General features: G+C 51.0%; 1 protein-coding gene across 7 annotated transcripts in view; it reads right to left on the reverse strand.

The window, feature by feature from the left end:
* Positions 1 to 13,434, reverse strand: part of robo2 (roundabout, axon guidance receptor, homolog 2 (Drosophila)) — a 282,559-nt gene that overhangs the window by 20,645 nt on the left and 248,480 nt on the right. For 5 of the 7 annotated variants that reach the window (XM_076036456.1, XM_076036454.1, XM_076036453.1 and 2 more), the window contains 6 exons: positions 10,966 to 11,197; positions 7,854 to 7,978; positions 7,570 to 7,741; positions 6,026 to 6,214; positions 5,113 to 5,139; positions 2,330 to 2,372 (listed from right to left, as the gene is read on the reverse strand). In XM_076036456.1, coding sequence (XP_075892571.1) covers positions 2,330 to 2,372; positions 5,113 to 5,139; positions 6,026 to 6,214; positions 7,570 to 7,741; positions 7,854 to 7,978; positions 10,966 to 11,197 — 788 coding nt within the window. The remainder of the gene's footprint in view (positions 1 to 2,329; positions 2,373 to 5,112; positions 5,140 to 6,025; positions 6,215 to 7,569; positions 7,742 to 7,853; positions 7,979 to 10,965; positions 11,198 to 13,434) is intronic. The other 2 variants (XM_076036459.1, XM_076036455.1) reach the window with 1 other exon arrangement.

Raw genomic sequence — 13,434 nt, forward strand, 5'->3', positions numbered from 1 at the left:
TGTCGGACTGCAGGGCGAACGTGAACACAATCATCGCTCCCACGTCGACTCGAACAGCTGGAATATGAATGGTTATGCAAAATGGCGGCATTATATTTAATGTATCACACAGCAGGGCTGCTGCAAAGATAATTAGAACGGGCCGTGCCAGTGTGTGTGTGTGTGCGTGCCTGCCTGAGCACGTTTCCGTGTATATGGGGAACAGGTGGGGAAACGGACACCGGGTCGTACATCTAATAAAAACTCCACACCTGACTTTTAATCCCCCTCTAGCCCACGATGGATGGCAACCTTGGCAGATAAAGTTTGATTTGAAGCATTTCATCTCCCTGTTAGACATTTCAGTTACTTGTGATGTGGAGAGAGCCATAAATACTGGCTACGAAGCCCGGCATTGAGCTTCCCATAAATAAGCCAAGTGAGAGATATTAATCCCAGAGCAACAACATAAATCAGGTGTTTATGGCCTCGCAGACTTGCGAATGGGGCTTAGATTAAAAGTCTAGACATTAGCTAACACTTGCGAGCGCGGGGAGACACAGATTACTTTCTATATTAACTCTGCGGGAGCGCGCTGCCTCTTTTTTCTTTTCAAAGAAGTCAGACCCTTGAGATGCAAAAGAATCTCCATAGCAACAGGGTTGCTGAAAGCTGCCATTGCACAGCTCGTTTCACCCGCCTACAGTGAGTGAAGCCCCTTTGCTGAAATATTGATCAGGGCTGTGATAGGAAGATATTACTACCCTCTAATTACTATCTCCGCCTATTGACAGGCAGAGGAGAGGAAATGAGCCCCGAACGGCTGCCATCATTTTCAGCCAAAGTCAAATCGTCCAGTTCTCCCAATCTGCCGCCTATTCATCTTCCATGAATCGTTTGTTTTGTGATCGATTAGCCGTAATTGTTCAGTCAGAGCAATTTGGCAGGAGCCAATGAGAAACTGGAAACAGATGCGGCTTCATTTGCTATTGTCTAATTAATGCAATAAACATCTCGTGTAACGAATGAACACATTTTCCCTCCGACACCCCCTGCTACAAATTTCCCACTTTCGGGGGGCAGATGGGCGAGTTGCAACATCTGGGACTCGGTGGCATTGGAGTGACGAACGGATGAGACGCTCGGGGGGGGGGAAACGGGAGATCCGGACCGCATCCTATTCCGGCGTTTGGGGGGGGGGACTGCTGCAATCGCTGCCGCTGACAAAAGATATGACAAATACGGAGCAGGGACGGATTCAGACATTTCAAATCCCATTTGCTGGAGTGAGAATCAGAGCCACTTATGTGGAAAATTGAAGGGGGGGGGGGGGGGGGGGGGGGGGTGTTGGGGAAAAAAAATACTACAGCAGAAAAAGGAGAAATGAGAAAAGGCACGGCAAGTAGCGTGGCTAATTCCCTGGGAGCGCGTCTGCAGGTCGCCCGCCACTGCAGGCAAAACTGTCCCTCCAGCTGTACGTGCACGGTAGGAAGGGGGGTGGACGTACACAAATATATGCACATGTGCATATACATGAAACCAATGCAAAGACTGCAAGGCAGGACGGGAAGGAGCGATTCCCAGAAGGCCTGCGACTTGCCGGGTCAGATCTAGTTTGCCAGTCCTCCGGCTGAGTGTTTGAGATCTGCAGGCTTTTACCCAGTCAGGTGTGATAAGCAGCAGGCGGAGAGGAGCCCCGGGTTCTCCGGGGAGCCTCTCCAATACCCACAAAGGCTCCGTAACTGGTGTCATCCAGGCTGCAAACCCCCCAACACATGACACAGGCGGCACGGGTGGAGCACGGGTGGAGGTGGTGGGGGGTTTCGGGGGGGTGGGGGGTGCACGCGGGCTACCTGCGCACATCTTTCCCCTGGGTAATTATTTTTACATTATTACATGTGCTCAGATCCCAGCCGCCCACGCGAGCTGACAGGCAAATTTATCACCGCGCGGGGCTCCCGGGCCGCCCGTAGCCATCGGCGCAAGATAAATGACAAAATAAAAGCACTCTCTGCTTAAATTGTTTCTGTTAATTCCGCCGAGGAGATTTATGAGTTCATCTATCGGTGCGTGAACGGCGGACGCGCTCAGAAATGTGTATGTTTTCCGGCACGCAAACAGGTACCGCTTTTGTCTATCAATCAGTCTGCATCAGCGATCAGCTGATCTACAGATGGCGCCGTGTGTCGTGGAGCTGGTTGCTTGGGAAAAAATAAAATAGTAATAGAAAAGAGAGGATGTGGCCGTGTGTGTGGAGGACAGGAGGGAGAGGGAGAGGGAGAGAGAGAGAGAGAGAGAGAGAGGGTAATGGCAGAGCGGCTTGATTTGATTGGCTGGCGACCACACTCACCTCCCGTTGCTCATCAGACCACCGTCGACTCTCTGGAATGTCACTGAGGACACAAAAAGGAAGAGGAGGGAAGACAGGCGTTAAGTCTTCATAGGAAACACATAGGCAGACAAACAGGAAGTCAGAATTTAGATAAAATGCATATTTAAAAAAAAACAGCTTCCTTAGTTTGCCCTTCAAAAAACGTGTTTGTCTCTTTCTCTGGCGGCGGGATGCTTAATCACGTCGCTAAGGGATACAAACGTCCCCCTGTGTCCGATGTCTTTGGTGAAATTAAAAGAAGAAGAAGAAGAAGCAGCAATGAGCAGGGTTACATATTGCTTTGCTTTGCATAAGACGTCAGGCGTTGCTCAAGGACAAGATGCCTGACGAGAGGCAAAACTCATTTCATCTTTCTTCGGCCGCTGAGTTATTATCAGATTTGTGATTAAATCGCGGCCCAAAAATGATTAGAAAAGGCAGAGGGCTCATTAATCACGCAGCGTTTTTCCAATCGGCGAGCGGGTCGGGGTGGGGGTGTGGGGGGGTGAGACGCTGAGTTAGTGATCCAGGGCTCCCCACAAGCCGTACATGTGGCCGCTTCCATTACAGCGTTCTATAAATAACAAGGATGGCGCTCTTTGTCAGTGGCTAGCATTAAAAAAAAGAAAAAAAAAAAAAAGAAAATCACGCCGGGCTCAAAGTAAGAGACCTCTGAGGAGGATCCATTTCATCTCTGGTGACCAGGCGTGATGACAAGGCAGCAGCGAGAGCCCCGGAGCCGACTTCAGTGAGTCCCAGCGAATCAAAGACACAAACACCAAGCAGCTTTCTTTTCTTTTTTGGTGGGGGGGGGGTCACCGCGTACCAACGGGAGGCTTGAAAAGAGGCAGAGCTGCTCGTAATTTAGCTCATTTGTTTCACACGTGGAGATTAAAGGGAGACGAAGCCCCGCTGGTGCATTCCTCTCCTCTCCTCTCCTCTCCTCTCCTCTGCTCTGCTTCTGACTCTTTCAGGCCCACTCCAAAAACAAGCCCGGGCCTGAGCGGGAGGTGGGGGGCGCGGGGGAGTTTTCCACGGGTTGACGTACGACGGCACAGATGACAGGGAGAGGAAACTCCCGCAGCAGATTACAAAGGCCGCTAACAGGATGTTCCAAAAGCACCAGCGACGGCAGCAGAGCTCCAATAATCCAGAGTTTTCTATGCGCTTGAAGAGAATTACGCAAGAGAATAAGAAAACGATTAAAAATTTGTGTCGTGATTGAAACACTGACTGAACCAGTCACGGAAGTTCCACAAGGCTAGAACCTAAAATTTTAAAGGTCCGCCTAAAAAAAAAAGAGAAAAGAGAGAAACAGAGTTCAGACAGCTGCTGTTGCTGCTCCCACAGCACCAAGCAGCCCTCTTTGTTCCGCCACCAACAAACTTGCAGCATAAAAGGAATTTTCTGCCGTTTGAAAGATGGCTGACAGGAAGGGGCGGGCTGTGGCTGTGCGAGGGAGCGGGAGGGAGGGAAGGAGAGGGGGAGGGAAGGGGAGGGGGAGGGAGGGGTGGGGGCCTCTGAAGTCGCTATCTTTGCCCGGGCACATTTCTGCTCTGCCTGCCGCCGCCGCCGCGCTTTCATGTTACCCGGAGTGGCTCGGCGGCGTTTGCTGTGCCGCTCGCCTCCTTCGCCCCCCCCAAGATAAGCACCTTCCTCCCCGTATGAATACAGATTAATCCCCCTTAATAAGCATTAAGGTGGGGTGGACATAATCGCCGTATAAAAATTCCATCAAATCTCCTTCCTGCTGGCCGCGTGCCTCGCCTCAGCAGTGATTTAGCCCCGGGGCCGCTGACAGCTTTAGGAGGCCGAGACAGGACACACACTCAATACATCAACTAATTGTCAATACGGAAAAAAAACAAGCCTTCGCCGTGAGACTCTTCTCACATCTCCTCGCTCAGTCTGACCTTGATTTGTGCTTCAGGAGCAGAAACTTCTTCGCCGCTCCGCTTCTAATTTGACACCACCGGACGCGTTTTTTTTCATTGTTTAATGTTTCGCAAATACGTTAATATGTTCCATAATTTGTTGTTGCTGCAGCTGCGGAGGAAAGGCTGAGGTTAATTGGAGGCCTGGCTGCAGGTTCCGCAGGGACCACATGGCAACAGCAGCGCAAAAAAAAGGAAATAAAGTGTTGTCTCAGCATTTATGTGCTCTTTTATAGATTAGTGTTTTCCAAATCCACAAAAAAATGCCTGTCTTGAGTTACTACCACTGCGTTTTAATTGATCGGAGGATCTTACTGCGGTTTCAACTCGCAGATAAAAAAAAAAAGCTAAACTTTGTCACGAGACGTCGTCACGACACACAAATGCAAATGAAAACAGCGTCGGAACCATGAAAAAAAAACAAACCAAAAAAAAAACTGATGAAAATGTTTGCTGGTAATGAAATTGCCAGATTTACGCTGCACCACAAGAAGCAACACAGAAAATGCACGAGTCTGGATGAGACAAGGAGCCACAGTTGCACAAGTACAACACAATGCGTGAATGAGGTCAAAGGTCAAAAGCAGGTAAACAGGCTCTGTTCATAGGCAACATCGGATTTTGGAGTTTTTCCGAATCTGAAATTCTCTCTTTTGTTTTTCTTCTAAGGTTGGTGAAACTGCCCTTGTGCCGTTTCAGGATGTGGATTTGCCTTAGCCGAGAACGCCGGTCCGACGTAAGGCAAATACACAACGCACAGGCGGGCTGGGCGGGTGGGGGGGGGGTTCTAAATGGAGGTGGTGAGGAGACAGGACAAATGAACAGTACCTGCAGGGGTGAAGGTGAAGGACTGAACTGCAAAACAAGAAGACAGAGAAGTTGTGCATTAAAAGCCTGCAGACATAAGCGGTGCGTTGTGGGGGGTGAGGGGGGTGAAGAGAGGCTGGTGGGGGTCTGCACTCTGGGGGAGGGGCTCCCGACTGCCTCCCCGTCAACCCCACCCCCAGAGTGCAGAGCGACAGCCAGGGAGGCTGGAGCAACCAGCTGGGGGGGCTGCAGGAGTGCGAGGACAGCGGCAAAAAGACAAATTAACAGACAAAAACACCAGAAACAAGGACCACGTAAACACAGAAATGTCGCCAAGCAGAAATAAACCAAGCCAGGTCAGAGTGGCTGCCAGGTCTCAAGCTCTCTCTAGAGGGTGAAAAACAATTTTTAAAAAAGGAAGGGAACACAAATGTGCTTTTTTTTTTTTTTTTGGCCCGCGCTCTAATGAACTAGAGTAGCGGCGGCGGGCTCGTTGGCCGCTATCGACACGAGGTCGGGGGTGAGAGGTCGAAGGTCAGCGTGTGGGAGGGGAGCTGGATGAACTCCAGCTTTCAGTGACCGGCCGAACAAATCCAGCCTGCTCGCTCAGCTTGAGGACCGCGGGCTCCTAACCGACACCGTGGGTGGATCTGGCAGGAAGAAAAAAACCCAGCGGCACCCCCTCTGGAAGTGATTCAAACTGACATCTGTCTCCCTGTCGGTCTTTAACGCGGCGAGCACTTCTCAACCTCCCCGCCAGCGAACTTCCTTCTGCGTCTCATTAAGCTCGGGCTGATAGAGGCTCAGAGATGTTGTTGCAGTTGCACCGCATCCTCGTTTTGTGGCGGGAGGAGGGGAAAAGAAAGAAAGAAAGAAAAAGACGAGTCCGCTGGACTGTTAAGACAGGTGGCTTTGGCACGGCGGCCGCTCCAACCTGCGTAGTTGCTCAGGCCCTTCCTCTTCTTCCTCCGCCAGTAGATCCAGATGCTGATGCCCATGAGGATGACCCAGCAGGCGCCGCCGATCCCAGCGATGAACGCCGGCTGCTTCACCACGTCAGTGATCTGCTCGGTGATGCTGTTGTTCCGGTTCCCGTGGATGATCACGTCCCGAAACTCTTTACCTGGAGGCAGAGCAAACAAAAAAACAAGCTGTGTTAGTGTCCTGCAATCAGAGGAAAGTCATTAAAAAAAAAATCTGTCATGGTTTATATCTTTTAACCTCTCAGGAACATTCATGATACTGCACTTTATATCCAATAAAGCATACGTTTTTAAACAAATATATCTAAATAATGACAGGCAAAGCATTTATCTATGTTGTGTTATACACTGTATATAGTTTTTTTAAATATTATTTTTCAATGGAAAATATCATAGGTACATTAATTCACGATTAAAAGGTTATATGCAATGTTTATCACAGTTAAATACCTTAAACAGATTTCTTACTATTTAAATATCAAATTAATATGTCCGAAATAGCACAGTTCATAAGTGCTAAGTGAAAGAGTGTTACAATTCAGCCGAGACGCTAGCATTGACAGGGGTTGTATTTCACTAACTACTGTGGTAAAGTACGCATTCACCAGAGTAAATCGTTCGCTAAGCTAGCTAGTTAGTTAGCAAAAAACGTATTATGTACTTCCGTCATAGGCTGATGATTAATTAACACATAAGCATGTAATTTAAAAAATATCTACGAAATATCTGCCCTCAACCTTATTTGTGAACTCTGCGGTGTGTGGTGATACGGAGACTCCGGTGTGTCGGCGTAATCAATTACGTCGACTAATCGCTACAGCCTTAAATTAGAGTTGAGATAGTGGCAAGAGTGAGTCAGATCTATGGGATGCGCTGTGGAAAAATATGGTGCAGACCGTGAAAGACAAAGCCCCTCAAGCTTCAGAACCAATCATGGAGTGAGCGGCGCTTGTTTGCTTAGCTCAGCCTGCGATTCACTCCATCGCCTGCAAAACACCCGATGCATCCTGACACGTATCGATCTCTCCTCGCGCCTCGCCCTCATCAGCGGGCCCGAATAATCTCAGGTCACAAAAAATGAATAAAACAACATGTGGGCATGCAAAAATGACCCCCGCCCCATCCTCCTCCCGCCTTTTTTTTTTTAAACTAAAATATTCAAAGGCTTTTTACTTGACACTCACGCACGCCCACAGGCGCGCAAAACACGCAATATATTCCGAATGTAAGCTGCAGGCTGCGCTCTCGGAGGCAGATTATGTGAGTGACACTGGGGAAATAAGAACATGCTACGGGCCAGGCCATCAGTTATGGGTCAAATCAGGAGCAATCTGCCTGAGCTCCACATAAATCATGCGCCGCGCCGATCAAAAACACACGTCACATTTATTTTGCCGTTTGTGGCGCAGAACAAAACACGAGCGCTCAATTTTTTTGTCCCTTTCCCCCCCATTATGAACTGAAGCATATCAAGATTGGAATCAATCCCTCTCACCGATGATAATGGACTGAGGCTCGCTCTTGACTCCGACCCCAGCGCTCGTGCCGGCGGCCACCTCCACTCGATAGACCACGCCCACCTGCAGCCCGCCCACCACCACGGAGCGAATGGCCGCGTCCACCGTCTTATTCACGTGGAAACGCGTCTCGTTTCCAAGACACCAGATCTGAAGGGGCAAGACGGAGGAGGAGGAGAAAAAAAAAGACAAAGAGGAGGTTAATTCCATTAAGGCGTCGTCCAAGTTGAATAAGGCTGCGGCTGGACTCGCTGGGACGGACCTTGTACTCCTGGATGATGCCGTTCTGGTGCTCCAGTGGGGGAGGGTCCCAGGAGATGCTGATGGAAGTGCTGTTCTGGTTTCCTACGGTCAGGACCGTTACCTGCTGGGGGGGAGCGCTGGGAGCTGCCGGAGGAAAAACAAGAGAAAGCAGGTCAACAAATCAAGCGCACTTTATTGTGCTCTCCAGGAGTAATAAACCCTCTGGAAGGAGAATTCAGTGGGAGCCTCTAAACACGCTACAACAGGGAAGGCTCAATCTGCACGCACAGCTGCATAGTCGCAACTGCAGGGGGACAATCAGCCTGTTGTGGTAAATCTCCAGGTGTAAGCAAATATTTAATACAGCCGGCCGACCCGGCGAGCCTCTGCACACAATGGTAGTATTGATTTGTTGAAATGGCGCCTGAATAAGGAGGAAGAGGAGGATGGAGAGGAGGTGGAGAAGGAGAAGGAGGTGAACGGGGAGGAGGAGGTGGAGGAGTAGTAGGAGGAGAAAGAGGAGGCAATGGAGGTGAAGGAGGAGGAGGAGGAGGAGGAGAAGGGGGAGTGAGGAGGAGGAAGAGGCTCCGGATGAAGGACTCGATTCAACATGCTAAGCCACAGAGGCGCGGCACGAGCTTCAACCAGCTCACAGGATGAAGCGCAAGAATAAAAATATTGGAGAAAACACAATTTCAAAGAGAACGCGGAGGCGCAGACTCGGCTCTATAACGTATTGAGCCGACCGATCGAAACCGAAGCCGGCAGCTCTAAACCAATCGGAGGCCAACAACTTGAGACCAGCGTCTGTGCACCTCGGCTCTGTTGTCATTCTGATGGCAGCAATCTCCTGACCCCCACAAGGAGCGAGAGGGAGAGAGAGAGAGAGAGAGAGAGAGAGAGAGAGAGAGAGAGAGAGAGAGAGAGGAAGTGGGAGAAAAAAACAAACAAATACCAATTCGGACCGACTGGAAATAACGTTTTAAAAACAATGTTTTCTGCTTTCCGCCGGCCGCCGCGGCTGAACGCTGACAGGTCAATTACTCGCCGGGCCGCCGCCTTCGTCACCTCGCCGCCGTCCAAAAATGGCACGTGTCACCCCGCAAATCTGTGCTCATCCCTCAGCGCGATTGGCCGCAGCCCCCTCCCCCGACCCCCAGGAGGGTGGGGGGTTGGGCACCTGGCACGGCGGAAGATGAATGGGCGCAATGATGAACCCAACACCTCTGCCAGATTAGAAACAATCCACCGGCGGAGCATCTGATCGGCCGTCGCTGCTGCTGCTGCCGCCGCCGTCGGAATTAGATTCAGGTGACAAAGTGCCGGACGGACTGCGGCCATCGGAGACAATGTCGTTCAAAGTTAATGCTATGAATGATTTAGCAGCTGATTATCGTGCATATTTGCACTAAACAATACACATTATTCATTAGGGCGCCTTCAGGGAGGCAGCGCTAATAAAGCCATTAGCCGAGTGATGAATGGCAGGCGGGAACGTGACCCCCCCCACCCACCCACCACCACTACCACCACCATCCCCGCTCTCCCTTCGGCACTGCGTGATGGAGGCGACACAAACATCTCACGTCCATACAAAGGAGATGTAAAGCAGTAGGTGGCGCTGGGGGGAGAGGGGTGGAAGGAGGCTGACCTCAGCCAGACAACCTTCCATGGGAACCAGGAAGAGAAATAAATGTTTGATCAAGTTTTCATCCCCACTAGATCAGCCTGGAGAGGAGAATTGCAGCGACTTCGGTTGGTTCGAATCAGACGGCAGCCGTGGCAGGACCAGGTCCAGATGGAGGGGCGCGAGTGTGAGACAGCGGGAGAAATGGACAAAGCGCTCAAGTGAAGGATCCTTCTCAGCCAACCCGCTCTCAGAGCTGCGCTGGTTTAACGGGCGAAAGCTCAACTGTTAATCACCGCCTGGAAAAGACCTCTCTCTGAAAGTCTCCCAGGAGCCTGCGGTCCCGTGTTTGAAGGTGCATCGGAGCGGCGACAGGAATAGAACGTGGCTGAGGCTCTCTGAGGAAGAGGAGGAGGAGGAGGAGGGGGAGGAGTAGGAGGAGGAAAAGGAGGAGGAGGAGGAGTAGTCGGGATGCAGGTACGGTGAGGAAGGAGGCGCGGCCGGTTATCAGCATCAGTAATAGCCGGGACATGTGGGTTTCCCAGAGTCCTCAGGGAGAGCCGGTGTGTGCTGGCATGTGAGGGTTCACTGTGTGTGTGTGTGTGTTATGGGGTGGGGGGGGGAGGAGGGGGGAGGGGGGTTTGCGTGCCGGGGACAGCTGTAAAGTGACGGAGGTTCCACCGGAGCAGCGCAGCGCACTCGCTGGCCACGGGAGATACGGCCCCTCTGAGGGAGGGAAAATAAATGGGCCTGTCACCCAGACAGGATGTGAACTGTCTCCCAGACATGCACGCCTAAATACGCTCAGGCAACACGGGGCCTTTGTCTCCGCCACAAAAGACTCCAGGTTTGTGTGTGTGTTGTTTTTGCGCAGGCCTTCACGTGAAAGCCTTTTTTTTTTTTTTTTTTCAATCATTTTCGCTCACATCACCTTCGTTTCAGCTGTTCGACCGGAAGCGAGGAGGAGGCAGGCGGCGTCGGGTGGATCTACGCCTTCAGCGCAGGTCAAAACAGTAAATACATCCAAACCTGTGTGTGTGTGTGTGTGTTTGTGCTTGTGCGTGTCTGTGTGATATCGTGCCACGCTGCTCCGTGTGGCCTTGTCAGAGCCGCTATGAATCAAGCTGGGGGCGACAGATCATATTCGCGGGAGGAAGTGTCGACTGCGTCCAATCAGCTCAGGCCTGTGGCTGCAGGCCGGCTGATGGATCGGAGGGAGGTTGGCGCTCGCGTCACCAATCATAAACAACGACGACGACGACGGCTGAAGAAAAAGAAAAAAAAAAAGGGGCAGCGGGAAGGTCAGACAGACAGGATCAAACATGCATGAAAACACACACACACACAGAGATTCACACTCCTCATATCACAGACAGCAGCAGCAGCAGCAGCAGCAGCAGCAGCAGCAGCAGCAGCAGCGTCTGTGATTTCTCTGTGAAGCGGGAAACAAACATGACGGATGCCTGATCTGGTCACGTCCGTCAGCGAGCTGGACTCGTCGTACCTTCCTCGGAGGTCCTGGCCGTCCTGGATTCGCTGTCCATGCCCTGGAACTCGTTGAAGAACGGCCGCACTTTGATCTCGTACACGATGCCCTTCTTGAGGCCGGCGAGGACGACGCTGCGCTCGGACGACACCTTCACGTCCTGCGTCTGCCAGGCTCCTGGCGCCGGCAGCCCCGAGGTCTGCCGGTACACCACCCTGTAGCCCTGGATGAACTGGGACTGGCGATCCACCTGCAGGGAGCGGGAGGAGACGGTGTCTTTGAGAAGATGCCGCAGAGGTCGGACGCCGCTTGGACGCCACCTGAGGCCGGTGGCCAAGTGGCATAAAAAGGAAGTAGATGGAAAATTCTTGACGCCGAAGACGTTTGCACTTCACTCAAAGTGCTTTTTTTTTTTTTTAATCGCCTATCGCTACGATGCACTCAGCTCAATTAACAACCTGACCTGATTACCTCATGCTGCAGCTTTATGGTGCGCCTCGCCCGCTCCTAAAAAGTCTTTAATGCCGCCTTAAAGGGCGTTTCCATTAGCAGGTGGCACGGCGAGAATGTCACAGGTTCGACTGCAACTGGGAATCTAACCTGTGAGGAGTTTTCAGGTTTTCCCTCTGACCGTTCGGCACTCCGGCTTCCTCCCACAGCCCAAAGACAAGCACATTAGGCTAACTGAGTACGCCTAAACCAGGCATGGGCAAACTATGGCCCGGGGACCGTATGTGGCCAAGCCGAACTTGAATAGATCATATTAATAGTAAGTAAGGCATAAAATACCGGTTTTTAGTGCTTTTTTCCAGTGTTTTAAGAGTCACTTCAATAAAGTCTGTGTGGGGCTGCGACTGAAACTGGTAAACTGAGAGTGCCGTCGGCCTGAGACAGCTGCACGCCCATGACCATGAGTTGGATGGATGGATGGGTGTGTTTGGTTTTGCTCTGATTTGACCACAACCACAACTGCAACTTTAAAAACACAACAAAAAAAAACCTAAAATGTTTTCCTCCTTCTAAATCTTTAAGTGTGTAAAAACCCACCGAGCCTAAACAAAATGGAGCAGCTTGTGTGCAAATTGCACCGAACAGCACAATCATGCAACTGCGGTGAACAGGCTGTAGCCATGGCAACAACACACACGACATAAACTTTGTGTTGCCGTCCAAAAAAAGTGTTTCCCGGTTTTGGACCGAGACACCAAACAAACAAACAAACTAAAAAAGGTCCTCGAGTACCGCGGCCACTCCGACTCTCTCCGAAACATGCTGCAACAAGCCGCACTTGAGCTTTCCGCGTCTCTTCCGCGCTCTAAGCACTAACTGGTGCCACCAGGAGGCCGAGGTCTTGTGAGAGGTGCCGTTAAGGCGCCGAGAATAACGCGCGGCAGCCAACGCAGACACCCTGGGGACGTGGCGAGCGCACGCGGCAGAGGTGATAACGACGAGAAGATGGAGAAGACTAACGCATCCGACCCCGCGAGGAGCCGCTTTCCGGCAACTTGGGGGCCCATTTAGCTAAACACATAAAAAGAAGAGCGCGGCTGAGGCGGAGGAGGAGCGGGCGCACGCTGCAATTCACTCTAATGGCTTGTTAACAGTGGCCCAAGTGAGCAGCGCTTTCAAGTCGCATATTAAGCTGCTGCGTTCTCTTTTTTTTCTCCCCATCTACTTCTTAACCACTGCGGCCCGAATAAATCAGCAAAATGGATGCACGGCTTCTATTAATGGTCTGATTCGGATCTATCGAAGCTCCGGAGAGTCACCGCTGTGTTGTTGTTTACCGAAAAGGGCCCCGTGATTGATGAGGCGGCCATGTTTTTTGTTGATTGTATATTACAATCATAAGGCGCGGCATTAAATTAGCCGCCGAGTCGAGTGGGGAGACTTATGACGGGGTCAATAAACTTGTCACGGGGAAAACTGCTAATGTGGAATATTCCAGAGTGGAAACAGGCGCGCGGCGCCGCTAAGCGACGGCCGCGTGCTGTAAACATGCAGACCTGAGTGATATACAGCGGTGCAAATCAAATAAATCAGTGCGCGTGTGCTGTATGGGCACCTCAGGTTTTGGAATAATATACGCAGCCTTTTAGTCTTCATTAGCATACAATCAAATAATAAAAAGAGAACAAAAAAAAACATTTAAGCAACCTCTTAAAATTCAAAATCTAATGAACACATCGGACTTTTATGCTGATTTTGGAAGAAAAGCAATAAACTGGGTGGGTGGGGGGGGGGGGAATCAGGTGTGTGTTTTTATTGTTTGCACATATGGACGTAAAGCAAGATTAATGCGCGGCGCTGGGAAGGAAGCGGGGAGATATAGTGGAGCCGCGCGCACATTAATTTCAATCTAATTTTATCCCGGCAAAGTATGTGTTTGAAGACGGGAGCCGTTAAAGACGTGTGGGAGATTGATGAGCGAGCAGATGTCTCTCACGTCTCCTCTAATGTGGTTGAAAGAGACAATTCATCAGGCTT

Source organism: Nelusetta ayraudi, unplaced genomic scaffold, assembly GCF_046127955.1.
Source record: "Nelusetta ayraudi isolate G7.1 ecotype Tasmania unplaced genomic scaffold, CSIRO-AGI_Nayr_v1 ptg000048l, whole genome shotgun sequence".
Taxonomy (NCBI): domain Eukaryota; kingdom Metazoa; phylum Chordata; class Actinopteri; order Tetraodontiformes; family Monacanthidae; genus Nelusetta; species Nelusetta ayraudi.